The sequence below is a fragment of the Odontesthes bonariensis genome, chromosome 12 (assembly GCF_027942865.1).
Source record: "Odontesthes bonariensis isolate fOdoBon6 chromosome 12, fOdoBon6.hap1, whole genome shotgun sequence".
Taxonomy (NCBI): domain Eukaryota; kingdom Metazoa; phylum Chordata; class Actinopteri; order Atheriniformes; family Atherinopsidae; genus Odontesthes; species Odontesthes bonariensis.
The window spans coordinates 21485818-21513559 of NC_134517.1; the positions used below are offsets into that span (position 1 = coordinate 21485818).

The following is a 27742-nucleotide window of genomic DNA, read 5'->3' on the forward strand; positions in this document are numbered from 1 at the left end:
AGTGCGGTCACGTGACCAAAATGAAGCTCGTTTTCGTTACGTCAATGCGGAACTAGCTTCTCTGAATGTCGACGGTTTTGTTTACATGCGAGAGAGCAACGCTACTCGTTTAGCATAAAAATAACACTGCATATCCAACGCGGCTAGCGATAGTTCGTCGTCAGCCATGGGGAAGTCGTTCGCAAATTTTATGTGTAAGAAGGATTTTCACCCTGCTTCGAAGTCAAATATTAAAAAGGTAAGGGCTAGTTTGCCGTAAAGAGGACCATTCTCTAGGCTAGAGGACGTTAGCTTAGCCTCCTAGCTAAAGAGCTTTGCGTTGTGTTAGCTTAATTTTAGCTTAATACCATAGAGTCCGAATAGTTACAGCTAACATTAAATACAACACAAGAAAGTGTCAGCTGTCAAATGTCCCATTTTTATGCTATTCTGTTTGAATTGCATGTTCCCAAGAAACAAAATTAGGTTATATTCGGGACGATGCAGTTGAAGTTGAAGTTAATAATACTGCTACCATAGTGACAGTCACGTTGAATGTCCTTTACAGTCTGGTGAACAGTTGATTGTACCTTTCAGTCTTATGTTGTTGTTGTTTTTTATTATTTGAGTTTCTATAATCTCGAGCAACCTTTAACAAACCATGACTGTATGTTTGTTGTATTGTAACGTGAGCTCTTACCATCCCCGTCCTTCTATCTTTTAGGTATGGATTGCCGAACAGAAACTGGGTTTCGAGAAGAAGAAGCAAGAAGACCTTATGTCGGCGTATCTGAAAGAGCAGGAAACCTACAACAACAGGTGATTGTATGAAATAGAAAATATATATATGTGAAAATGCCTTGAACTTTCTTTAAAAAAAAGAAAGCTCTGTTCATTGCAAAATTTGTTTAAACCAAATATGTTTTTAAGTTCACATGTGTTGAATGTTATAGACAAGTTTTCCTTTGATATTAGGTTTAGCGAAAAGATTGTCGGCTGTTGAGAAATCCAGTTGATATGTTTGCGAAACTTCCTCCAATTTCATGTTTTCTATAAATTGATTAAAAGGTTTTAGCTCAGCATGTGGTTTTCTCACCTGCAGGCTGTTGATGGGGGATGATCGTGTTAAAAATGGCCTCAATTTCATGTACGAGGCTCCACCTGGAGCATCTAAAGGTAAATTATCGCTTACACAAAGGATCTCTGACTGCTACTTAATATTAGCCACTAATTCTGAAGATTGGTTGATTTTATGTATTTATTTTTTGGTTGTTTTGCATTACTTAAACACTTGCTTTTTCCCCTCTCTCCTTGTAACTTGCTTCGGACCCGAAGAGGAGACGAAAGAGGTAAAGTAGATCAAATTCCAAACTCGCACCTTACAGTAAAAATCAAACTAAGTAACCAAAAATGGACGTTGCATCCTTTTGTAAGGCCTAAATGTGTGAAGAAATACGACAGAAATACAATGTCACCTTACCGTAATGACGACTTTAAAATCGTACCAGAAATGACGTTCTAAAACCTTTCAGTGAAACATTTCTGAACTCATTACAATCTTTTTAAAGCCAGTGTAAACAGTGCATAATCGATAACTCCAGTAACCGTTACATATATACTTTATGATTGGGTTCTCGTTACGAGCCTCACAGTGTTAGTAACTACAGAAGAAGAAGCAGTGAGTCCACGGCCCACGTTTTTGTGCACTGGTACTTGTGAATTTACTTAACATGAAACAAAAAAGTATGTGTACATATGATTTTGATGAGGGAAATGTTTCTGCTTCTCAGGAGGGGCAAGACGAGTACAAATTTGAGTGGCAGAAGGGGGCCCCTCGAGAAAAGTAAGTGTTTTTTAAAAGGTTTTAGACCGATTCCATCAGAATATTCGTTCACTGGTTAATTTATTGTTTTCATCTCGTAGGTATGCAAAGGATGACATGAATATTCGAGATCAGCCGTTTGGAATCCAGGTGCGTTATGTTTTTGTATTTATTTTAAGCAGCTATGTTACAGCAGCGTTTACGGCCTGCGGAAAAATGCGTCAAATCTGATGAAGTCGTGCGCACACGGGGTTGTCGCATGAATCTCAGTTATTGTGAAGCTGTACACGTGTGTTTAATTTCCACTCTCATGTTTAATGAAAGTAGACACTCCCTCTGCTTTTATTAGACACGACAGCACAGACAGACCAGTTTCATAGTTTCGTGGATCGTGAAACGGAGTTACACATATAAAATAATGTGAAAATGCATGTTATTTGCTTGTGTCAGTCCTGGAATCAAAGTCAGAACAAAAGTTAACAATTAGAAGAAAGTAATAGGGGCAGACTACTCTTTGGTAATGGATAGAAAAAGGAAAAGTAGGGACTGCGTTTCAACAGCGTTAGTTTTGTTGTCGTATAAGGTGTTAAAAACAGGTTTCCTTCAGCAGTTATTTGTGTTTTTATTTACTCGGCCTTTCACTATGAATGCCACAGGTGATGCACAATACAACAACAAAAAAAACATTAACATTGTTGGGTACGGTGAGACTTGAGATTTTTATAGAACGTCAGACAGAATATGTACCGTATTGCAGAAGTGGCATTTCCTGTTGCATATTGAATGCACCGTTTTTTTCTAAAGCACTGACATTGACTAAAAAAATAATAGGTAAAAGATAACGGGGCACACAGACTCATAACGCACTCATCTCTTTTCAGTGCATTGTTGACAGTAAAATGATTATAGAGGCGAGAAATAAGATCGGAAATGCAAACTCGATACCATGTCGGTCTTTACCTCCTCCGGGCAAACCTTGTGTACACGTGCTCTGAAGGAGGCATGAGCTGCACACGTTTTTCCCACCTAGGTACCAGTGTGTATGTGTGGGGAAACAGTGTGTGCATGATCTTTGCTCCTGGTGGTTTGGAAAAGTAACAGCGAAGTCAACATGTAAGACGCATTTTCTTTTACTTTACTTATTTTTTCTTGGCAAAGTGTGAAACTTTTATCCCACAAAAGAAATCATTAAAAGACAAGTCTTGTGCGGTCGTACTCCCTGCGTTACACAGATTTGTTTTGTCTGTTGCGATTATAATTGCATCCACTCTGAAATGTTTAAAGGGGAACTCCGGGGCATTTGAAGCGTGTTTCCATTGCTAGAGGTTGTCAAATAATGATAGTATGACACAGAGAGGTGCGTATCTGCGCTCCCTGTGTGAAGATCGCTCTGTCCGCACAGCATGTCATGCGAGGCTAATACGTGGTGGCTAAGGGGCAAGCGCTAACCCTTCCACGTAAAACAACAACTTGCACACTGCAGAAACGTCACACCACTTTATAAACCATCCGACAATAAAGTCACAAGCCTTACCATCAAAACCATATGCATGGTTCTCACATTACTGGCATGGGGACGTTACAAAACAACTTTATAAACAGCATGTCACTCACCGGCTGGTTGTAGGCTCGCGCATGTGAAAGCCCAGAAGAGTCGATGGAGAATAATCCCATATACAAAACAATTATCTTCTCTAGAAAAACTGCGTTCAAGTATTTAAAACATTACAACAATACTTGCCCAGTAATATTCTTGTAATGTTTTAAATACTTGAACGCAGTTTTTCTAGAGAAGATAATTGTTTTGTATATGGGATTATTCTCCATCGACTCTTCTGGGCTTTCACATGCGCGAGCCTACAACCAGCCGGTGAGTGACATGCTGTTTATAAAGTTGTTTTGTAACGTCCCCATGCCAGTAATGTGAGAACCATGCATATGGTTTTGATGGTAAGGCTTGTGACTTTATTGTCGGATGGGTTATAAAGTGGTGTGACGTTTCTGCAGTGTGCAAGTTGTTGTTTTACGTGGAAGGGTTAGCGCTTGCCCCTTAGCCACCACGTATTAGCCTCGCATGACATGCTGTGCGGACAGAGCGATCTTCACACAGGGAGCGCAGATTTGCACCTCTCTGTGTCATACTATCATTATTTGACAACCTCTAGCAATGGAAACACGCTTCAAATGCCCCGGAGTTCCCCTTTAAACCAAAGCTTGTGACGAACGAAGTCGTAACACCGACCCATTCGGGACGGATTGAGCGCAACATGTGCCTTCAGAACTGGAGCGTTGTTTGCGTTCAGTCACCTTTTTGAGGATGATGCAACGTGAGCATTGCTTCGTTTAAAAAATAATATTAATTAAATGTAAGGGCAGAGTCAGTCATTTACAGAAAGCGCTAAAGGCTTCACCTGATGTTTTTATTTCATGTTACAGTCTCTTCAGGGGCTGAGTGGCAAAGGTTTAAATGGCTAGTTTTCCATTTTTCAGAAAAACACTCGGCTTATAGCAGCTAAAATGGGTTTTAGAGTGTGTGTGTGTGTGCTTCTTTCAGATTTCACAGGGTTGATAAACTGTAATTAGTCTTTTAACTCAGCATTGTCATCGTTAGTTGTTTTGTCTGCGTTCATGTTGTTTTTTTGTTCTTTCTTCTTCTCTATGGTGGCGTTTGAATCGTTATGCTTGCGTCACTGTTGAGAAGAAAAAAAAAGTAAAATGCCGACTGTTTACTTCTCAAGGTGCGCAATGTGAGATGCATCAAATGCCACAAATGGGGCCACGTGAACACGGACAGAGAGTGTCCCCTGTATGGGCTGTCGGGGATCAATGCCAGCTCCATGGCCTCGGAGGAGGCAGCAGGTACGTCTTCTGACTTTATGTCTTTGTGTTTCCATCCTGCTCTTCTTTCTGGGATTCAGTGAGAAGTGTTGACCTTCTCATTGAAACGGCCACCAGTCTATGGGAAAATATTATTTGTTAGACTATTGATCATGAGTTATACGTCAGTTATAAATGGCATCACTGCAGTTAAGCACATGTTGGCTTCCTTATATGATATGTGCAGTAAGTCATTTTCATCAATTAGATATTAAGTGGACATACAAAAGTTTTTACTTGCTGAAACATGATTCCTGAAAACATGGTTGGTTATTGGTAGGAATAAGGATCAAGAATGTGTTGGTAGCGGCAGAGTGGCTTTTGCCTTCATAGCGGTTACCTACTGCATCACTCCTGTCAGGCTTGGGCTCCGGCTCCCAGCCTTGAGCTGATTCTGAGTTGAGCAATCAGTGAGTTGAGTAGAAATGTAATAATGTTTACCCTCAGAGAGTCCAGTCAGTGGGGTTGATGGTAGAGTGCTGTAATGGTTCCCCCTCCTGTGCTGGGAGAAAAAAAAAAAAAAATGTAATTATTGTGTATTCTGATTTCGCCTAACTGCTGCTTTGGCTGAGAAAGATATTGTATGATTTGCTCAGCCGGAAGTGGAGTGAGTTGATTTGATGTGCCGTTCTGTTAACAAAGCCGCCTCTGAAATTCCTACTGTGGAGATAGTGGACGGCACGGACTCGACATCAATGGGACTCTGAGGCTGTGATTTGCACCAACAGGTCCGTCGATGCACCCCTCTGAGTTAATGGCGGAGATGCGAAACAGTGGATTTGCCCTGAAAAAGTGTGTCCTTGATAGGAATTCTACTGTTTGTGATCCATCGCAGGTAATTGCTCCGTCTCACACCGTCATCTGTGTGTGCATACACAACGGTGCACTCTCGAGGGGAAAGAAATGACCGTCTTTAGACTACATAAAGTGTATTTACAGAAAAGTTTAACCCTTATATTGTGTTAGAAAGCTGTTTACACCTGTGGTGTTTGCGGGTCAATTTTGACCCGCGATTTGAAAATGCTTGAAAATGCTTAAAATCACCAGTTTTCTTCCAATATTGTTTTTCAACTCATTGTTGGCTTAGTATACATTCATATAAATGGAACCAGTGGGGGAAATTTCTTTAGTTGGCTCCACAGACACAGTGTTTTAAAATGTACCACTCGTTTTTGAATGCAAAAACTATTTAAATTCACTAAAAATATTTTTCATTCTTATAGACTGAGTAATTAGAAACTGTAAATGTGTTATAGAAATATATTAGAGTACACCTACCAAAGAAAAAATTTATATTTTTTTTATTATTTAAAATTATTAACAATAGTGACATCTTTGGTGTTTCGGGTCAAAACTGACCAACAAGTGTTCAAATTTCTTTCCATAAAACCAACTTTTATTTAACCGTACCAATTGACCAAGCAATTTAACCATAACAAATGAACAATGACCAACAACAGTGTGTGTGTGTGTGTGTGTGTGTGTGTGTGTGTGTGTGTGTGTGTGTGTGTGTGTGTGTGTGTGTGTGTGTGCCTGCATTAACCATAAACTGAACATTGAAAAATAATAATATGTTAGTGCAGGTGAGTCACTCTGAATGAACCAAAAACTTAGCATCAGAAACTTTAACTGTTTGTGTGTGTGTGTGTGTGTGAATCACAGTATTTGATGGTTACTGTGTGCTCTGCGCAAATGAATTTCTTGCATGTGTGGCAAGTGGTGTTGGACTTCCTGTCCTTGTTGGCGGGGCAGGACTGGCACCTCTTCCTCTTGCTGCTCCTGGAATCTCCTCCCTGGTTCGGATGATGATGTGGGTGTTGGCTGAAGCCCTTTCACCAAACGAACAGACGCTTCGGTTCGGGGCAGCCTCTTTCGTCTTTCGATGAAGGGAGAAACCAGAGACTTGCCCAACTCCTCCAGGAAAAAAAACTCCTCTTGAAAGGTTTTTCTCCATTCCATCCTGGATCTATTTCAGTCCACACTACATATGCGTTGTATGCCGAAACGTCCAGCATGTTGTAGAACACAACCATTGGCCACCTTTTTGTCCCCCGCTTGCATGTGTATGTGCCGGTGACCTTGTCCAGGTTGTCAACACCGCCTTTGTTCTTGTTGTAATCCAGGATCATGTCTGGCTTCTTGTCCTCCCTACTGCTCACACTCTTCTCCCTTCCATGTTGGTCATCTCAAGTAGGATACTCTGAATAGGTCGTGGAAAGAACAGTTCAAACGTTGACTTGATGTCTTGGGCGTGTGACACAGCGTATCTAGTAGGCCCTGGAGTCATTCTGAGGATGTTCTCCGTAGGTGCCCTGGCTTGGGTTTGAGGAGGGGTTGATAACCATGAAATATCACCTTTTTTTGACTTGAAGACCTCTCCTTGAGCATCTGTGACATCTGAGTCCTCCTCATCAGATGTTTGGTCTTGTTCAGGGTCATACTGAACATCATCCTCCTCCTCAGCTTCACTTTCCTCTCTCTCCTCAGGATCACCATCATTACCAAAGATATGATCTAGTGCCGCATCAACAGAATACCTTTTGCTCATGTTGACTTATGCTCCTACAGAATTCAACTAATAGTATCCCACCCAAACCCTCTTTATATGTGCCAATGTTTATAAACAATGTATCAATATGCTGTGAGAAAGTTTTAGTTCACATGGGCGTGGTGTGTGTGTGCCTGTATGCGTTTTCTATATGTCTCTGTCTGTGCCTGTGCATGTGAAAGAAGCCTGTGTGTGTGTGTGTGTGTGTGTGTGTGTGTGTGTGTGTGTGTGTGTGTGTGTGTGTGTGTGTGTGTGTGTGTGTGTGTGTGTGTGTGGGCCATAAATGGGCATATTGGGCCACAATTGATCCTCAGAGCAACCCATAGCTTTTAGGTGATGCATAAAACAGCCAGTATTCTCTGCCGGGTCATTTTTGACCCGTAACACCACAGATGTAACTTTTTTTTTTTTTTGAGATCTTTAGAATTTACTAAAATGGTGAAAATTGATATTTCTGCATTCAATCGGGTGTGTCTGAGGATTAGATGAAGCCTCATTCCAGAGCAAAAAAGCAAATGGTAATTTTTACACATTTAAACTTGAAAACGGGTCAATTTTGACCCGAACACAATAGAAGATGTTTAGTTGGCGTGTTCTCTTATCTGCACGTCGCTGTCCTGATTGCGGGGCGGATTTCACACTGTGCTCTTTACTTTAACAGGAATATGTAGCCAGTGATGTGGAGGACGACCCTGAGGTGGAATTTCTGAAGTCGCTGACGACCAAACAAAAGCAGAAACTCCTCAGGTACAACCATGGTGTAGTTTTCAAATGTTGATTGATTGCAGTATTAATTACATTGAATATATTTCTTTAAACTTGATTAGAATAGGGCATACATTGATATTCATGACTGACAAGGTCAAGAATCTACTAAATCTGCTTATTTTAAATCTGCTCACCCTTTTTATGAGCATTTCACATTTATCTGAAAGGCTCTCGGCAAGGTTTGATTTGATTCACCTGAATGTATTCTGCCGTTTTGTCAGAGAACGCGGGTCGAAAAATGTGTCTCCTTGTTTTGCAGAAAACTCGATCGGCTGGAAAAGCAGAAGGCCAAGAAAAAGAAGAGCAAAAAGCAGAAGAAGAAAAGCAAAAGAAAGCACAAGAAAAAGCAAGAGAGCAGCGACAGCTCGAGCGACTCTGCCAACAGCGGCAGCGACAGTGGCTCAGATTCAGACGGCCATAGCAAGTCCAAGAGCCAAAAGAGAAAGAAGAACAAAAAAGAAGACTCCTGTCGGGATAACAGCTCTGAGAGCGAGCGACGAGTCAAGAGTCAGAAAAGGGCCTCTTCTCACGTGAGCAGGTCACCGAGCCCTCACGCCGGACAGAAGCATCCCAAAGAGGAGACTCGAGATGACAGACAAAGAAGGACAGACAGGGGACGGAGCAGGAGTCGGAATCGCAGCCCCGAGAACAAGATCACGCTGGCGGGAGGTCAAGAGGGAAAGAGGCACGACAGCAGGGAGAGGCAGAAACCTAGCAGCTCCACGGAAGGCTTGGACAGAAGCAGGAGCCGCGACAGAGGCAGGGAGGACCGAGGTAAAGACAGACGTCACAGTGGAGACAAGGAGAGGAACAGAAGAAGCACAGAAGGAAGGAAAGGCAAAACAGCTGATGGGAGGAGCAGGAGCAGAGAGAGGAGAGAAGAAAGGGAGGGCAGGGGGAGAAGGAGCAAGAGCAGGGAGAGACGAGACAGAAGCACAGACAGAATTAAAAGAAGGCACTGATGGTTTTATTTTGTTATAATTCAGATGGAAAAGTGCAAATGTTGTGCTTTATTTTTTTTTCATTTTCATTCCCTCAATCAGTTAAGTTTAGGAAATAAGATCCTCGTTAAAAAAAGAAAAGATATTGCACAAATTCCGCGTTGTTCCCCTTTTCCTCCAGCAGAGGGAGGCAGCGGAGCGAAAACATCTGCTGTTCGGTGCTGCTCTGATGTTTCACACCGTATGAAAGGGTCCAAATGAATTACCATTGAGGCAATTTTCAGCTGAACCGCTGATGGGAAAATGTTGGACTCATTTTCGTGCTGCCCACACAGGTTCTGCTCCTGCATTTTTTTTTTTTTTGTTTGTTTTTTTTTATTTCTTCCTACTTCTGTTATTGTAATTTTTGGAGAAATAGCCGCTGTAAGATGTAATACTTAGACCTCTTGATTTCTGATAAATGACAACTTTTAGTTTCTCATTAAATTTCTAAAGCTCTCGATTTGTTGTCCGTTTCTGATTTTTATATTAAGTTTGGCAAATCATAAAATGAAGGTCACCAGCATGCAGAAGTGAGATGCGATACGTGATATGATGTTCATCATATAGACCCGAAAACAACTAAATATCATTGTGTGCGACAGTTTTTAAATGATCTTTCTTTTAAAATGTATTTCTCTCCATTTCAGTAATTAAAGGCATCAGGTTGGGTTCCTTGGCTGAGCTGATGTGGCGCGCGTTAGTCCTCTGTTGGCCCTGTAATAATGCGCTATTGTGGGTCTATGCGGACGCTTAAAAATCAAGATGGAATTGAAATGGTCCACAGAAAAAGTTGCACATTTTAGTGTAAATACAAAAAAAAGATAAATGAATAACGCTGCTTTTATTTTATGCCCACTGTTTGTTTGTTTTTACATTGACGTATTTTATCAGTTTTTATTTGAAGAAACTATTTTGATTTTGGCAAAAAAAATAAATATTGGAGAAAATGTACTGACAAATATAATAAATGTGACAAATATATTAGATTGTATTATTTTTGTTGTTTTGTTTAAGGGTTGCTTTGGTTTTCCTTTTTCTTTTTTCCCCTATTTTGATTAAATTCAGATTGGAAGCCTAATGTCTTAGTTTTACTATCGTTTCCTTGAAGCCGCTGTTGCAACAAAAGGAAATGAAAATAATTCCCCTCTATTGCCTTCTGGTCAATTTAACATCCTCCTCCTCAACGACAAAAAAAAAACAAAAAAGAAAGAAAGAAAGAGGCTGTCTGGATGAGACGCTTTTCCATGACGTATCCCCAGTCCCGGATTCACGCTGTAATTATTCCCCTTTCTTTTCTTTTTTTCTTCTTTTTTCTTCTCTCTTTGGGCGTCGGACGCTGCACCGGGTAAGCACAAAGAAGTCAGAGAGCATCCTTGAACCCTTTCAATACGGGGGCCACTGATATTCAAATAACACGCGGGCAACCATTTGACTGCGCCGCGCAAAGAACATTTAAAGTCCCCCATTTGCATGTGACTCTTTGCCCCCCCCCTCCCCCCCTCAAAAAAAAATAAATAAAGCAAAAGAAAAACTGCTCTTGCAACATTTATGTGGCTTCTGAGAAGGAAACATTGTCCTTATCCTTGCTCTATCGATTGCTATGCAAATGAAAGCAGTTAATTTGGACAATTAGAATAAATATTCGGGGACCTTTGTCAGGCCCCCTCCCTCCCTCCCCGTGGAAACCCCCAGATAAAGTGAAAGCGAACAAAAGATGTCTCGGAGATTAATTAGATATTTGATAAGACACGAATCCCTCATCGCAAATACAAGACACATGGGGCTGCGTTGCGCTCCAAGTCATAATTAATACCATTTAACAAGATTTTCATTTGGGCATGAAATGTCTTTTCCGGGGCATTAAACATTGATTTATTCCATAGGGGGAAACGGTGAAAGTCACGGTATTGTAGGTTATTTTAAGGGGCGGGGAAAAAAACACACCCACTGTTTGAAATGCTTATTATTTTTTTTCTTTAAATGAAACATTTTAGATCGAAATTGACAAAGAAAAAAAATAGAAAACTACATCACATTTTTATTTTTTTTTTAGATGTTTTAATTACGATAAAATGAAAGTCTCGTTACGTGTGACTTTATACAGGTAAACATTTATATATAGATCTTTTTTTTCCTTTTTTTTCTCTAGCAAATAAATCAAATGGTCAAACCAAAGTTTAAAAAGCTGTGCACATACATAAGTCCACAAAGTGCGTCCAAAGTAAACTCCCTGCGCGATTTCCAGGATACCAACACGAATAAAAACAATCATTGCCTAACAGTTTACATGAAAAGAACACATAGTTTAGTCGTCAATATACAAGATGTGTAGCTCACATTGTCCAACCAAAGTTCAACAGGTTTCGCGCACCTTCAGCAAACGTCCGTTTCCCTTCAAGCTGCACCCCTAAAGATTCCCCGAAAGCTTACAGTAAATCAATCTGTGTTTTCTTGAGATGAATTTACGAATGAGATACTCGTTACGCCTGTGGAGAATAGATATATATATATATATATATATTCTTTTTTTTTTTTTTTTAGTTTTTGCAACCCCTTCTGGAAATATTTTCTCCTTAATTGTCTGTCAAACAGGACCCGTTTTTTCATTGCTGTGCAGTTTTGGGGGGAAGCCCTCAGGGCTCGTCGTGAGGAGACGGATCCTTAACATTGATTCTGGGGTTCACTCCCTCCAAAATAAGTTCTGGGGACTCGGACCTCGGGGTCTCCAAGTTACTGGTGTCGGTGTCACTGTCGCTCCCCTTTTTGCCTCCTCCGCCTGCCGTGTGCGTTTTGATGTGCTTGCTCAAATGGTCACTCCGCATAAAGCGCTTGTTACACACCGGGCAAGCAAACCTTTTCTCGCCAGTGTGGGTGCGAAGGTGTCTCTGGAGCTCATCGGACCGAGTGAACCTTTTGCCGCAGAAAAGCCAGTTGCACACAAAAGGCCGCTCGCCGGTGTGCCACCTCAAGTGCGCTTTGAGGTGAGATGTCTTTCCGTACACTTTGCCGCAGCCGGGAATGTGGCAGCTGTGGAGTCCCTTTCTCCGCAGGCTGGCCCCGGCGGGTCCCAGCCGCTCAGCCTCCTGACAGTTCGGACAGTCACATGTTGCTCTGCCAGAGTACCGCCTGGACGACCTCGAGGAGCTACTTATTCCTGAACTGCCCCCTGAAATCATGGCATTGGCGGCAGAAGCGTCTGTGTAAGTGGGGATGACTGTTTTGAAACCGTCCTGCGTTAACAGGTGCTGACTGGTGGACAGTAGATGAGACGCAGAGGGGCTGATTCCAGTGGAGCTAAACGCCGAGTGGGTCAGCGAGGAGAAGTCCGGGTTGTAGCCGCTCAGCTGGGAGTGGATTGCCTGGGGGGTGCCGGAGTGCAGTGAGGTCTGGAGGGTGCCTGCGGGATTCTGCACATCGAGCCACGACCCGGGATTAGTGTGGACATCCCACCACGAGGACGCCCCGTTGGCAACATCACCAGAGATGGTTGAGTGGAACCCCGACTTATACCACGACTCATATGGGTGCGCCATCCCCACCCGTGGGTACAGAGTCTCTGCTGATGTGTGGACTTTGGAGATGAAAGCAGACTGCCCAGAGTCCTGCGCTGTGACGCTCGCAGAGTTGGAAAACAGACCGCTGTACTCGGTGGAAAACGCAGATGAGGTTGGGGAGGTGGAGGCTAAGCAAAAGGCGCTGTTGCCGGTGCCACTGGTTGGTGTTAGTCCCGTCGACGCACGGCTCGTTGCTACTGTGAAACCGGGCAGACTGGATCCTAAGTTGCAGCTGGATGACGACCTTTTCCACGGATGAAATCCGCCCTTTGAGAAAGCGCTGGAGTCAGGTAAAGTTGTGAGGGGACTGGTGTTACCGATTTTGTTGCAAGTTGCAGCCAGCATAGCTAGTGGTGTAGTTCCAAACCGTGGTTCCTCCTGAGAGAAGCACAAAAAGTTACACTTAAAAACAGGAGCTGACAAATGGGGTGAGATTGTAGTACTCCGAGGCGGCGGAGGGTCAAAACATTACCACAACAAAAATTAGGAATGCAATTGTATTTGAATACAAGTAACTTTGCTCAAACATTTTAGGAATGAGGTATTATTAGGCGCAGTGAGCAACAAAAACACGCAGGCTAAATGATTGTTACAAACAGGTTCCTTAAAGTAGTAAGGGCACCGAGTAGAAAATACCGAAACCATCGCAAAGTTTAAGCACCTATAAAGGTTCATTTTTGACTATAAATTCCCAAACACAGCATGGTACTAAAGCTTCACCTCAGGCAAGAAAACATGCATGTTTACCAAAAGCAGCAAACATATTCCCTTGCAAAGAAAAGAAAAGAAAGAGAGAAAAAAATAAACAGTAACTTTACGCACAACTTTTGCGAGTTACAGTGTCGGACTTACCCCAAGTATAGACGTAGCCATATCCAGGGTCTGTGCTGTGATGAAAGAGTTCGCGATATCAATGCTGTATGGCTCCAATTTGACTCAGATCCACCGTGTTGACTCGGGTCACACGGTTTCTCTCTTGGCTCGCAGCTCCCAACACTACCTAGTTGTAGCGAGCGTGTTCTTTGAAGTACAGCTGGAGGAGACGCGCAGCCAATCTAATGGCTGCATTCGTGGCTGGGGGGTTTGAAGTCAGCCAATGAGAGACACGACCGCAGACAGAAACACCAAAAACCCCGCCGTCAATCATGTGTTGTGCAGCCTCTGCTCAGACTGTCATACAAGACACGATTTGGTCTTTTTTTTTTTTTTTTTTTTTTTTTAATGCTTACAGTTATTTTTCATGTATTGTCATTCGAAGGCGCAATGTCTCTTTTCGTTGCAGAACCGAGTTCACGCGTCAAATCTCCTCAAGGTAAGCTTTCTACTAATTTCCAAACGCTTGCGGATTGTGGCGGAGCGTCTCTAACCCAAGGCTCCTGATCTCATTCTCGACATTCAGATCACGAGCATCACGTCATTGAGAAATTGTTGACTTAAGCACAGACTGTCAGCTTGAGGGGGAACTTGGAGATGACTTTATCCAAACGGCGCGCAGCCAGTGTGTGTCAGACATGGCACCGTTTACGCAGAGAGGGGAAACTGCTGGTGCTCGAGGCTACGCTCTGTTTGACGTTTTTAAAGTCCTTGTGTTTAAATTGGGGGATCGTTGATGGGTGAAGTTTGGCGGCCGAGTCGAGAACCGGGCCTGACGGCACGCGGTTCACCTGTCGGACCGCACTTATGAGCTAACCGAGCAAAAACACCTGCAAGAAAAAGCCGCTGACGACTCCAAACGGTTCAGCCGAGCCCTTTGCATTTTCTTCCCGTTAAAAAATCCACCCACATATGCGGCCAAATTGGGTCTTTTTCTTGCCGCACACGCTGCCCTCTGCTTACACGTTTTGCGGAACACAGGTGAGGGGTTCATTCAAATTGACAGCTTCTGCCGGAGTTTTTTTATTGAAAAGAGAGGAATTTTTAAAGGTGGAGAAAAGTTTCAGCATCCATTAAGTGGTACCTGCTGCTGAGGCCGCCAGTCGTCCCCGAGGCACGATGCCTGTCTGGTAGCCGTGAAATAACGTTTAACAACAGCTTAATCACACATTCAATGAAATTGTGGACAATGATGGGGATGCTGTATTCACCAATTCTACTTGTATCCAGATTTTACCCCCCCCCCCCCCCCCCCTCCACACACACTTTGAGTAGCCCATCACAATCCAATAAGCCCGCATATTCCATAGCTTGTTAAAACGCTCAGAGATAATGGCCGAATGTAAAATTGACCTGCTCTGATGTGATTCATCGTCCCTTTTTAAAAGTTAAAGCAATTTTCATGAGAAAGGCTTGACCGAACGACGTGCATTACGGTATTCAGGAACGGGTGGGGTGAATAATGCTCTATTATAGCGTGTGAATGCTGCCAGTAAACACAGGCGCAATTTGTTCAAATACTCTTCTTTTTTTTCTTGCTTTAAAGCTCCACCTTTGAAAGAGTGAATAAAAATCAGTCTCATCAACAGCTTAGCGCTGCCAGGAAAATTGAATCATTTTTGCAATCATGACAATTTGGCAGAGTGCCGTTGACAGTATTAACTGGTTTTTTTTTTTTTTTTTGCACAAGCAGTGTTGATTGTTGCTAAAGATTTTAAATTAATTTGAGCGTCAGGAAAATTGAAATGAATTTCTGTTCAATATAACCTAATTCCTTTCTAAAAAAAATAAAAAAAGAAAGAAAGAAAAGAAAAGAAAAGAAACGAGATATAGCTTCATCATTCAATTAATTGCACATTTTCCATTTAACAAAAACAATAGATCATCATTTATGTTTGGGCTTGCTAATAGAGAGGCAGAGCCACTGTATATGTCTGTATATCCAGGTGTTAATATTCTCGTGCACGATTACTTGCTCAGTATTGTGTCTCAATGAAGCGCAGTGTGCACGCTGGAGCAAGTCCTAATACAGAAATGTGAGCAATCAGCGGCCCTTTACGCACTGACAAATATTGGCCTTTCATCTTTTACATTTTTTTTTACTTAAAATAAAAAGAAATATTAGCAGCGTAACAGAATATCGGTTGTTTTCAAAGCACTTTTTCTTTTTTTTTTTTTTTTGCAGGACAAGAGGGGAGAACATCATCTTCTCTTTGTCGTTCAAGTGAAAATTCTTAGTTGAATCTGTAATTCTGGACTCCATTCGTGAGCACTTCTCTGGGGCAATTAGGAGCCTATTACAAGCCATTAGATTGATCAATGTACCTTAAACAATGGGAATGATTTATTTGGTCGAACAAAACGCTCTGCATCTATTGTGATGAGTCTAAGTGGGGGTGCATCCATCAACAAAAGATAAATGATGAATTCAGACCTATTCATTTAAATTCTTTCTGCAAAGCCACCCTCACTTGCCTCAAAATCCAGATTATTAAAGCCTCATTTTCTGCATGTTAAACCAGACAGGCTGCTGGATTGGGCAGTGGTTTTCTGGCTGTGCCCCTGTATGCCTTAATTTGTATGTCTGCAAAGGGAAGTTTATTTGAGGATGTTTAACTAATTGTTGTAATTTCGTGTGCTCGTGTGGCTACACCTGTTTCTCTCACAGGGGGTTGGAGTAAACTATGTGTGAAAAGATGTTGTGCTTTATTTCTCTGGTGCTGAAGCTGCATGTTCATATCTGACAACTCCACTTGTATCGCAGTGGATCGGAGGGGGCTCAGTGAAAAAAGACAATGTGGGCACAAGTATGTAGATTGTCAAGAAGTGTCCACTTGGCGCGTCTTCCTTTCTTACAGACATTTCTGGGTTGAAGAGTTTATTCTATTCCGTATGTCCATAGCAGGTCATTTGCTTTATTTTGTTCCGTCTGCTTAAATGACAGTGCTACAGTTTATCTTCTATCTTCCTTGAGATAACCGCTGGACTAAGTTTGACAGCTCATTCTCACTGTATTTTCCCCACAGAGGCCAAAGCAAGTAAATTGACTCATAATACATAAAATCATAATAGGTCTGTTGAAAAAAAACAACAACTTATAATGAAGATTTATGACTGTAAAACAAGGGAAAAGCAAGTATTGCTAAGACACATTGGCACTATCTTCAGTTAGAGTCAAGATTGGTGCATAAATGCTCACATAAAGCAGACAATAGAGAAGAAGGCAGAGGAGGCTGATCGGGCTTAACTTTGCTTTTATAACACTGTGCTGCCTAAGATTGATTTTATAGGCGCTCATCAACCCGCATCTACAGTATCGACGGCTAAATTTGGAGGTGCAGGTCAGCCTGCCAGCTCACAGTGTCAGCTTACATTTCCAGAGGCTGCATGTTCTATTTTCAGCACAAGCAGAGAGCGTGCTAGCTGAGGTGCAGTTGGCAGGTTACATTTTGAGGGCTTAGCTTTGCCCATTTTCTGCAAATGAATGCACTTTTCTGGGTTTCTGATCTGCTGTAGAAGTTGATTCAAAGTTAAGTGGGGGGACATGGCTCCAAAAAAGGTGTGTTTTGTGTTTCAGGGGACTGATTCGTTCAGGAATGGGCATGCGTTGAGCATTATGTAATGGCAAGTGCTCAGTCTGACTGCAGATATTTTCACATTGTGTTCATTAGGCGAAGGGAGATGTACCAAATCCACCACCGCTGATTGGAAGGTTTGGCACCTCACTGAAAATAGGAATTGTTGGCCTGCCCAATGTTGGGTAAGTATTTTCATTCATAGAGATTTTATGGCTTTAACCAGCATGTGCCTTTTTCACAACTATATTTGGTCTCTTTGACACCGCAGAAATGAATATGTGCCAGGAAATAAAGAGATAATAAACAATCCACTTCATGTCTAAAGAGTAGAAATTCTTTTTTTTTTTTGCAGGAATTGTGAAGCTTTCAATGGAGCTTCCCCATCTTGTTTTAGCAACACTGCAAACTAAAGCAAGAAATGTGTCGTTCATATTATTTTTAATGCGTTTGCCAGCAAGACAAAAATCAAAGCTTCATGTGACTTTGTGTGGAAAATATCTCTGTGCTCCTTGAGAGTGCCAGTGTGTGGAGTCACGTGTCCTGCCACCCATGTCTTTCCTTTCATGCACATCAACTTTCTCTCTGTTTAAGTGTTTGTACTATACCTAGATCCTGTTTTTTAGTGTTTTAAATCAGATAAGCGTTACGATTGAGGCTAAACCTCTGATTTCAAAGAACCCATTGATTTAAAATAAAATAGCACGTATTCCCTTGATTTATCTATTTTTCACGCTAACCCATTCATATCTCAGGTCTTTTGTGAGTTAAGAGGATGACATGCTGGTTGCAGGTCAGACCTGGTCAGATGCATTCTTTTTGTCAGCATCCATGAAGACTCTCTCTGTCATAAAGTAGTCACAGGGTGGATTTTACATGGCCTCCCTGCGGCCCCATTTAGGTTACAGATAGGGCGACAGGTCGCGCTAAAACCAGCTGACAAGGTTCTCATCTTTTTTTGCAGATTCAAAAAACAACATTTGAGTGATTTTCAACTGAACTGGATCTTTTCAAGCGGCCTAGAATAAAGCTTCAAAAGACTTAAAGGCCCTTGATGCTGAGGAGTCCCTTGTTATTTCATTGTAATTTGTGCAAATTTAGTCACTGCTAGTGTTTTAGTTAGGCTGTTGACAGGTTCAGGGTGTTTTTCTAGAAGTCATTTTTCATATATTGTAACACTGCTTGATAGTGGAGGAAAATATAATATTCAGCTCCGGTTTCCTACAGACGTTTGTCCACGTGTGGTGTGTATTGGGAGCTGTTCTGCCAGGTTTTGGAGACGACTGCACAAAGATCTCACTCTCTAGTGTCCAGTGTTTTCACTTCTTACCGCAGCCAAACCTCAATTTCTTCCTGTTATAAGAAGTAGAACTCACTGAGGTTGTGGCCTGCCACAGCACATTTGTGTCAAAGTAGTAGCCGTCAACCCTCCTATGGTTTCTTCATGAATCAACTGTGTTCAAATGCCAGCCAGCTGTTAGCTGGGTGTAACTGAACATGTCTCACACTTATGAAACTGGCTGCCATGCTTCTGCTCATGGGCAGGAGACAGTTTAGGCATGTGTGTCTAACCCTTTATGGAAACATCATACAAGGCCTAACTGCCTCAAATGAGTTCAATCCCACACATACATAAGGACATTCACCTTTTACCTTGTGAATCAGCTTCTTTCCCACATGAAACTGGTCAAGAAACCGCTGTTTACATTTTTTTTAAAAGAATAGCTTCTAGAATTTTTTCTTACCTCTCATGAAATTTTTAGGAGGTGTAATATTTTTTTTACGTACTGCTCTTAATGACAAAGTGACTGAGAGTGCTGAAAGTGCAATGTAACAGTCACACGATCACCTTGAATTGGGCAGCTTGCATTATGACAAGGAGGATGATTAAGATTAAGAAGGCATTCGAGCAGAAAAACAAAGACTCTCACAGCTTCGTGCAAACGGCTGAACTAGCTGGGGAGACAACATTGTGATAGACAAACACCAGCCATTGGGAAGATGAAATGTTGTGCATTTGTATGTATGGACAAGGCATACAATCAATATTACTGTTACCTTAGAGCTTGTCTGTACTTCCCTGCACCCTGACCCTCAAAAACATGCGTATATGTAGGTTAATGTGTACAGTATGTGTGACCACGGAGGGATTTTTAAACTAACTTTGGTTCTGTGTGAATAAAATATACAATTCAAAAGTTCACAAGGTGAAAAAGGTGAATAAAAAAGTGTTCCTTACCTCCTTTGTACTGGTTTTCAAGTTAGACTTGGTCTTTTTTTTTAATTATAGACCAAAGCTCTTTTATTGTTGTGGACTGATTTTTATTTCTAAAGAATCACTGGTTTGGAAAAGAAAAAAACTAATCCGTCAACAGAAGCCACTTTTTTTCCCCCCACTTAATAATGATAAGTCAAGACAAGAAACACAAATGTGAATAAGTAATTAATATTTAATTGTGTTTTGGGTAGAACATCCTGCAACCTCTTGTGACAAATGGCTTCAAACACTCCAATGAGGAGGGTTAGGCTTAAATGGAGACTTAAAATGCCCATCTTTGATTAATCAATCTTAAATGATAAAACCAACCAAGACTGAGAGGTGAACACCAACAAAAGGGAACCTTTGTCCTGAGGAACGTACAACGTAGGTTATTTTCCCAACAACGACAGAAATATTATAAAATTGCAGTCTAAAACCAAAATGAAAAATGCTGATTAAAAGAAAAAAAATGCAGTTATTCCAAAATGTTTTTTGGCTATTTCTTTGTTTTCAATAGGAGCAATTTAGGGCTAGTGCTGAGGTTTAAAAGAAGGCATTTAAAACAATTAATATCTGTTATCACGATTTGGCACAAAAGCAGAATCCATGAAAGTTCAGCGGCACAGATAAGCAGAGGATCTGCAGTTTGGCAACAGATGTGTGAGAAAATCAATGAACTGTTTGAAAATAATGTTTTCAATAGAATCTCGCGGGACTCCGTCACTTACTCTGGCGCGTGAGGAAGATTCCTCGTTTACGTGAGCAAACTGAAAGCTGTGGGGTAAAATATGACTTAAACCAGCCTAATGCGGTTCCTTCAATCCCAATAATGATTGAGGGGAAGACCTCCTTGAACAGTCTGGTTGGGATTGGGTCTACAATACAAGTTGATGGTGAAGAAGACGCTATTGTTGTTGTAACCTTGGAGAGCTCGACTGGGCAAAACAGTCTAAATATAAATCAGGTTCCAAAGATGCTTTTAAAGCTGCTGTACTTGATGATGCTCATAGATGGCCGCCGTAGAAGAAAATGTTTTCCCGTCGGTAGGCCTTAGTGGCGAATAGTCCCTAATTCTTGGACATTTGTTCCAATCATCATAATTCTTCATAAACATCCTCAGGCTTAGTCTGGAAGTGGGTCTAGAAAACCATTTGGAACACAGTCTATGGGGTGCACCTCAAACCCACAGGACAGAATTCTTCATAGTTTTTGTGCATATTTTGGCATTCGGGCATGACCCATATGTTTTATGATCAGCATACTATTCTCATATTTTAACTGAAAATATTCACATTCATAATGTTACATCTGAAAGTGGTTATACTGTTGCTGGGACTTGCTTTTCTTTTTGTGACTAAGGAACAGTTGGCAAATATGTGAAAGAATCAATCTAGACTTGCATGAGGACGTGATATATGAACATTGGAAGTCTAAGGCAACGTCATGCCAACATTTCAGTTTGAAATTGATTGAAAGGATGAAGATGGAAAGTCCTGGATTATCCTTAAATGCCATGTCATTATGGCTCGCTATAGTCTGCAGATTTTGAGTACACTTGAGGAGCTTGTGCCACAGAAAATGAGTCTCTTTGTGATCACAACATGAGGCGACGTTTTGCTGATCATACTCAATAGCTGAGATTGGAAATGTTGACTATTAGGGGATTATCTATAACGAATTTGGCATGGTGTTTTACAGAGGAGCACAAGTATTTAATCTATTATATTATTCTTTTTTTTTCTCTTATATAGAAAAAAAGCTTTAAAAAAGTCAGTTTTGCGTAATCTAGCGAGGTGCGTCGTGTTCATCCGGTCGTACCGGCAGGCTCTCCACACCAGCACTTTCAGATGTCTTGACCTAACTGCTGTTTTTATTTTCAGGAAGTCAACCTTTTTCAACGTGCTGACAAAAAGTCAGGCCGCAGCTGAAAATTTCCCCTTCTGCACCATTGACCCAAATGAAAGCAGAGTGCCCATTCCAGATGAACGCTATGATTTCCTCTGCCAATTCCACAAACCTGCCAGGTATGGGGTCTCATCGTTCACACATTATGCACACTTCACATCTGTGGTTCCTGATGGTCTTCCTGGTATGAGAATGCAGCAGTGTTCCTGACATGCAGTTGTATGATGTGTTGTGTATGATGTTAGATTGCTGCTCTACTCTTCTTTCACAGAAAAAAACAAGAACTCCTGATTATCATACATGATTATGGAGGCTGTTTAAGCAGACTGAATTCAGGTTTGCTGTACTATACTATGCTTGATCAAATGAAAGCAAGATGGGTTCCACTTCTATTTACACAAGTAAACCGAACAAACAGATATTTGTGGAATAAAATGCTTTGTGGTCTTACATCTCTGTAGCCATTGTACAGCTTTTCTACTCTACAGGCATTTCACAAGATAAAGCTGGCTAAAGCCTATTTGATGTATTTTTTTGTAAAAATAGTGAATATACCAAAAATACAATGAATTCACTCTTATTTTTACTGGAAAAACATTAGTTGAAAAACAAAATATTTGAACAACAACATTACATGATACACGCTGTAATTGTTTACTTATAGAAATGCAGGGGCAGTGTGTGAAAAACTAAATCGATCTTTACTGCTTCGTAGGAATTAAGAGAGTAAATAGCCAGGTGCTGCTAATCAAATGCTCTTGATTAAATGGTCATCAACAAGTGTGAAGACCTCTTTAGGTGCAGAAGTTTTGGCAGTTTGCTGGTCTGAAGCATGCAATGCTAAGGAGGAAAGACATTTGCAATCATCTTAGAGAAGTAACAGTTTCTGTCCATCAATCCAAGAAGGGTTACAGAACCATTTCCAAACAAAACTCTACAGTGAGAAAGGTTATTTGCACATTAGCATCTTGAAAGTTCATGACAGTACATTTTGAAAAAGACTGAACAAGTATGGCTTGTTGAACAGCATGGCAGCAAGATTTAATAAAACAAGGGGGAAAAAAACTACACGAAAGCATCTGCCCGAAGGTGTGGAAGATGGTTGGCTTTTTGGCCATCAAGGAAAACACTGCATTTGGCACAAACCCATAACTCTAAGAATGCTACAGAAAAGTAGTGAAGTGGCGGAGGCATCATATTGTGGGGATATTTTTTTAGCAGCAGGGCCCGAGAAAGTGGTCAGAATTCAAACGATTATGGAGACTGTCCTAATTTGAAAAATGTGACCTGTGAACTGCATGTAAACTGTACTGAAGTTTGCATTGTAGATACAGTAAGTGTATTTCATCCCTGATCGTGATCTTCTTCTCACTCTAACCAGCTAATTGTATTGCCTAAACCCGGGAAATGACAAAAGAGTTAAAGCATGGTATAGCATCACTAGGGAATCTGCATTTTTTTTGCTTTTTATCTGCTCCTACAGTTATGGGATGTACAGCCACTGCCTTGAAATCAAACCTCAGTCTGAGCACTGTACATGCACCACTATACACGTGAATTTATGTCAAGAGACAAAGAAGGGTAATGTTATTGGACCTAAGATTGCACATCTTTATATAGGGCTGGGCAAGTTAACTCGTTCTTATCGTGTTAACGCGCTAATTATTTAACGCCGATAAATATTTGATCGCGCATTAACACAGGTTTTATTATTTATTTTATTATTGTTAAAGTCTGTTGCTCACAGGCTTTTATTTTGTAAAAGTCTGTTGCTGTCTGCTGCGGAACCGGAAAAGAAAGTAATTGGCGGATCCACCAAACATGGAGAAGGGTACGGAAATTTTACTCGACCATTTTTCTTTTAAAGTTCTTCCAGACGGCGGAGTCGACAGAACCAAAGTCATCTGTAAACACTGCCAAGTTGAATTGTCTTATCACCGTAGTAGTTCCAGTCTAAAATATCACTTAAAGGCAAAACACACAATTGATACCAGCAAGTCATTCAAGGAAACAGACAGTGGAGCGAGGCTTCTACATAAAAACTACATAAAGATGCTGATGTTAAAAGTGTGTTTGCACAACAAATGTTATGGCACTTTCATTCATATGGCAGCACATTTAAAATAAAACTAAATGCTAAAAGCTATACACTACTTTTGAATTCATTTTTGGAGTTTGCATACAAATCCGATTAATCACGTTTAATCAGGGAAGTCACGTGATTAATTAGATTAAAATGTTTTAATCGTTGCCCAGCCTTAGCTTTATATGATTTATGTGACTAACAAGCATGCTCACAAAAAGACTGAACAAAAAGTGTACATGTACAACATCATGCACATTGTATATATAACCGTTTTCTGTATTCCAAGTAAGCAGAAGATCTTAGGAAAGGCTGCAAACTTTTGATTTTGGTTTCAAATTTGTACAAACTGAGCAAACATTTATACTTGTGAAGAACTTATTTCAACGTTAGTCTGAAATTAAATTTGAAGAATCTAACTGAGGCTTTATCTGTGAGGCAGAGGGATAACGTTTCATCGCAGATTAATAAAAAGGATGAACACATTGCCTTAATGTTGTGTATTTCCCGTTAGTCACGATACAGAGCACTAAAGTAAATGTCTGGGGTATATAAACATGTTTCATTAGTTTTATAGCAGGAGTCAACCACAGCTTCAGTCTCCTCAGATTTACAGCCCACACAGAGCAGAGGGAGAAATGAAAGTGATTGTATTCTTCTCGTGAATTTAAGCCAGCATGTTGACATACTTGCAGACAGAGCCAAACACATCAAATGTAACAGAACAAGAGAGCTACGGGTAATCGTTTATTACTAACCTATAGCTACAGTGAGGCTAACTCTGCCTGTGTGTGTCATCCTGTCTTTTTCTCTGAGCTCTCTTCAGCAATCAAATCTAATATGAAGTTTATTCTTGTCCAGTGTCTTGCTCCTATGTCTTCTTCCTCACCTTCTCTGGTAGTGTTGTCTTGGGACTCATTGCTGGATGTGGGTCTGAGTTGATTTTTCTTTCCTTTATTTGTAAGAACCACACTGACTTTATTCCCTCAACTTTATTTGTAACAGTGGTAGCATTTTGTGCTGCGCTGGAAATCAGAGTTGTGAACTGTAGTATTTCATCCATCTTTGCTCCAGGGCAGTTCCAGGCCCAAGAATGTGCATAACACAGCTTGGTGTAGGACATAGTTTTAAGGTCCAGAAACTTCTCTCGTGTTGCTTTAATAAAGTGTTGTCATGTTGTTAACGGAATGAAACTCAGAGTCGAAAAACCTCCTGACACACGTTGGTCTTGAACATGCTTTGTGAAGGCACGAGTGATTCAAAGTGATGTACGTTATCGCTCCATCCAAACACCTTTCCCCCTGTCTTATGAGGATTTAGTTGCTTCTTGCAGTAAACACTTGAGAAAGACATTTGCTTTGATGTAGAAACTCATGTGAGTCTTACTTCGATTCTGCCACCTGTAGGAGTGATACTTTACAGGATGTGAAGGGTTGCATTTAAGGGTATGAACAAAACAACTAATTTAAATGTCTCAGAATGGCCGAGTCAAAGCCCAGTGCTAAATCTGACTAAGAACATGTGCTATGACTTAAAGATTACGGAACACCATTGAAAACCATCTAGCTTGAAGGAGCTGGTGTAGTTTTGCCTGGAAGAAATGGCAATAATCTAATCTGACACGTGCCAAAATAAAGGACCCATTTCCTAAGAAACTTGTAGCATTAATTTCTGCAAAAAGGCAAAACAAAGGCTCTCTCCAAAGTGTTGACTTGGGGGAGTAAGTTGTAACTTATGCATGCACAAGTTTTCTGTGTTTTAGTAGCTAATTTCCTCTAGTTTCACAATTCCAAAAATGTTACACCCTCAAAGTGGCGGTCATTAAGTGTCATACTGGTTTGATATCAACTCCAATATTTACACCACACTGCATTTAGTCATCAAGCAGATGCTTTTATACAAAGCAATTTAAAAGTGAGGAGCCAGTAGACATCTCCAGCAGATAGCACATTACTGAGCACACAAGTCATTTAATCATATATTTCCACATATTTTTTATATATATATTTCTTTTTATTTAACTGACAGGGAAAAAAGTATCTAATTTCATGCTGTAAAATTTCACATTAGTGCTGAAATTGTGCTGTTTATATTCTGTGATGTATTCTATTTAGTTCGACTTGTATTTTTCAGACTTTATGGTGCTGTTGAATGACATTGTTTTGTCATTATTGTTGAAAACCGACACAGTGTTATGTGTTTTTTTTTTGTTTTTTGTTTTGTTTTTAAGGAGACGAAGCAGCATTCACATTTTAATATAGTCCAATGCAGCAAAATTTGAATCTTGAACCTCACCCTTAAGTTAAAGGGGAACTGCGGTATTTTCAACATTAAGCCTCTTTTCTGAGTCGTCTGCAATGTTTTAGAACCCCCCTCACCGCTTTTTTGATGTTTACTGCTGTCTCCGGTATTTCCCTAATTTTGATTCTTCTCAACCTGCTTCAGAATGGCAAGTCATGTGCATGTCCAAAAAGGTCCGTAAAAGCACCATAAACGTCCGTTTTCAAAATCATCAACTCACCGGAGTGGTTACTGGTGTGCACTGGTAATCCATATCAAATTTCGTTGTGAAAAGTTGCTTCTGTCGTGTTTTATTTGACATTTTGTACTGGATGTTCGTTGATATTACTCCGCCACCGCTAAGAAAATAGTTCGAGCATGAACGAGCTGCCAAATAAAACACGACAGAAGCAACTTTTCGCTAATGTTGAAAATACCGCAGTTCCCCTTTAAATCTGCACCCCTCTGAAAATGGGTGAGAAACAGAATTTAGCATGAAGCGGAGCCGTTTATATTGAATCTTAACTCTTTGCTTTTACAGCAAAGTCCCAGCATTCCTAAATGTTGTTGATATTGCTGGCCTGGTGAAAGGTGCTCATGCTGGCCAAGGCCTGGGAAATGCCTTCCTGTCCCACATCAGCGCCTGTGATGCTATCTTCCACATGACACGTGAGTCAGTTTGCTTCATTATTCAGAATGTGACATCATCAGCAGATCACATAAAACATTTCTAAAGTATTTAATATTCTAGTTTGTTGTTAAAGTTCAACGTAGAAAACTTTAAAGAATTACCATTTGGTCCCACTGAGACTCCACCACCAGGCATTTGAAACCAGAGTCCACAATTTTACTGAGCTTTACTTGCAGGGTATTGGTGTGGGTTGGTGCCAAGATCAACATACAGTCACATTCAGAATGAATTAAGTCACACCAAACCTCACATTCCTACAGAAAGGCTCCCTGAATGAGGATCACAGGACTGGGTTTAAGGTTATTATTGTTGTTTTATGATTTCCACTTTTGATTTAGTCCAAAAGAGTAGAAAGGAGGTAAGTGACCTATTAATAAATATGATATCATGAATTTTCTTCTCTTGCCTTTCTCATCTGTTTCTAAAATTTTTCGTCATGTTCTTTTCTGTCGTAAAAGCTTATTTTTCTACTTCCACGTCCCTCAGTGAGATGGTCCCCAAATCGCCTTCTCTGTCTCAGGTTCTTCCGTATCTCTGACATATTCCTTGTCTTCGGTGGTTAAAGTGTTACATTCTAGAATAATTCAAATTACTGCGAGTGAAATGAGTGCAGGGGCCGATTTTAAAAATCGCTGAATTTGTTTGCTGATTGTATGCCGTTATTGACTTTCCCACTATATGAAAAGAGCTCTGATTATAGTCAATGCCGGCAGGCAAAGAGCGGATGGATCAGAAGGGTTAAGATTGAGGCCATTTTTCTACATTGTTCCAAAGTTCTATGTTCTATGTCATCTCTAACATATTGCATCTCTTGCAATGCAATTTTCAAACACCATTTCATAATCTGTAGATTTGTACAGGCGGTTCTGAAAAAAATGTCACTTTTTGTAAGATTTAGTAATGATTTACACAGTGGAAATGTCAGCTCAGATTAACTGCTGTCAGTTGAGGTTTTAATGGACAATTACGTTGATGTTATTCTGTATCTTTTATTGTCAGCAGATCCCACCAAAAGATAATTGAAAGTTATATAAAAACTTTCATTTTTCCTGTGGTTCTCAGTCAGGCTTAAGTCCCTTTTATCATCCTTGAATATAGTCCAACATGAAAAGACATTAACCGACAATAAATGAATCATTCTAAATTGTACTGCCTGTGTTTCTAAAGCTTGATTTATCTGATTCCTCTCTGCCAGAGAGCTCTATTGTTATCCGAGAATAACTTTGTCACTGTTGCACTGGGTGGCATCCTATTTCTATAAACTTTATCCAAAAGATATATGTTTCCAACGTGACATGAACCATTTGTATGTGGACTACTGTTTTGAAAGCTCAATTTGTAATGAGCTTGTCACAATCTTAATTTTCGGGGCGTCAGAAGTGATGCCTGAAATAAGAAGGGGTGTACAGAGCTGGATCTGACCGATGACCCCAGGTTTCTGTCATGAATGGGAAATTAGCTACAAAGACCAAAACTGTTTTTTTACTGTGCTTGAACACAAGAGTCTGTGGGGATTGATTTGCTTTTGGTCATTTTCGGTTCCA

At 40.7% G+C, this 27742-nt stretch overlaps 3 protein-coding genes across 3 annotated transcripts in view; 2 read left to right on the forward strand and 1 right to left on the reverse strand.

Moving 5' to 3' along the window:
* The first annotated feature begins 37 nt into the window (after positions 1 to 37).
* cirsr (corepressor of RBPJ and splicing regulator) lies at positions 38 to 9437 on the forward strand. The gene is made up of 10 exons (XM_075479650.1): positions 38 to 238; positions 704 to 798; positions 1082 to 1155; positions 1315 to 1328; positions 1770 to 1822; positions 1903 to 1951; positions 4540 to 4660; positions 5407 to 5513; positions 7888 to 7973; positions 8254 to 9437. Exons 1-10 carry the CDS (start codon positions 167 to 169, stop codon positions 8954 to 8956), a joined length of 1374 nt encoding a protein of 457 aa, XP_075335765.1. The 5' UTR covers positions 38 to 166; the 3' UTR covers positions 8957 to 9437.
* Positions 9438 to 11486: 2049 nt separating this feature from the next.
* Positions 11487 to 12900, reverse strand: sp9 (sp9 transcription factor). Its single transcript, XM_075478708.1, has one exon. The coding sequence runs from the start codon at positions 12874 to 12876 to the stop codon at positions 11611 to 11613; it is 1266 nt and encodes a 421-aa protein (XP_075334823.1). The 5' UTR covers positions 12877 to 12900; the 3' UTR covers positions 11487 to 11610.
* Positions 12901 to 16827: 3927 nt separating this feature from the next.
* The window catches only part of LOC142396677 (obg-like ATPase 1), a 45494-nt gene continuing 34579 nt past the window's right edge, over positions 16828 to 27742 (forward strand). Inside the window, exons 1-4 of the mRNA XM_075479678.1 lie at positions 16828 to 16963; positions 17076 to 17164; positions 21120 to 21263; positions 26049 to 26176. Coding sequence (XP_075335793.1) covers positions 16949 to 16963; positions 17076 to 17164; positions 21120 to 21263; positions 26049 to 26176 — 376 coding nt within the window. The 5' untranslated portion in view covers positions 16828 to 16948. The remainder of the gene's footprint in view (positions 16964 to 17075; positions 17165 to 21119; positions 21264 to 26048; positions 26177 to 27742) is intronic.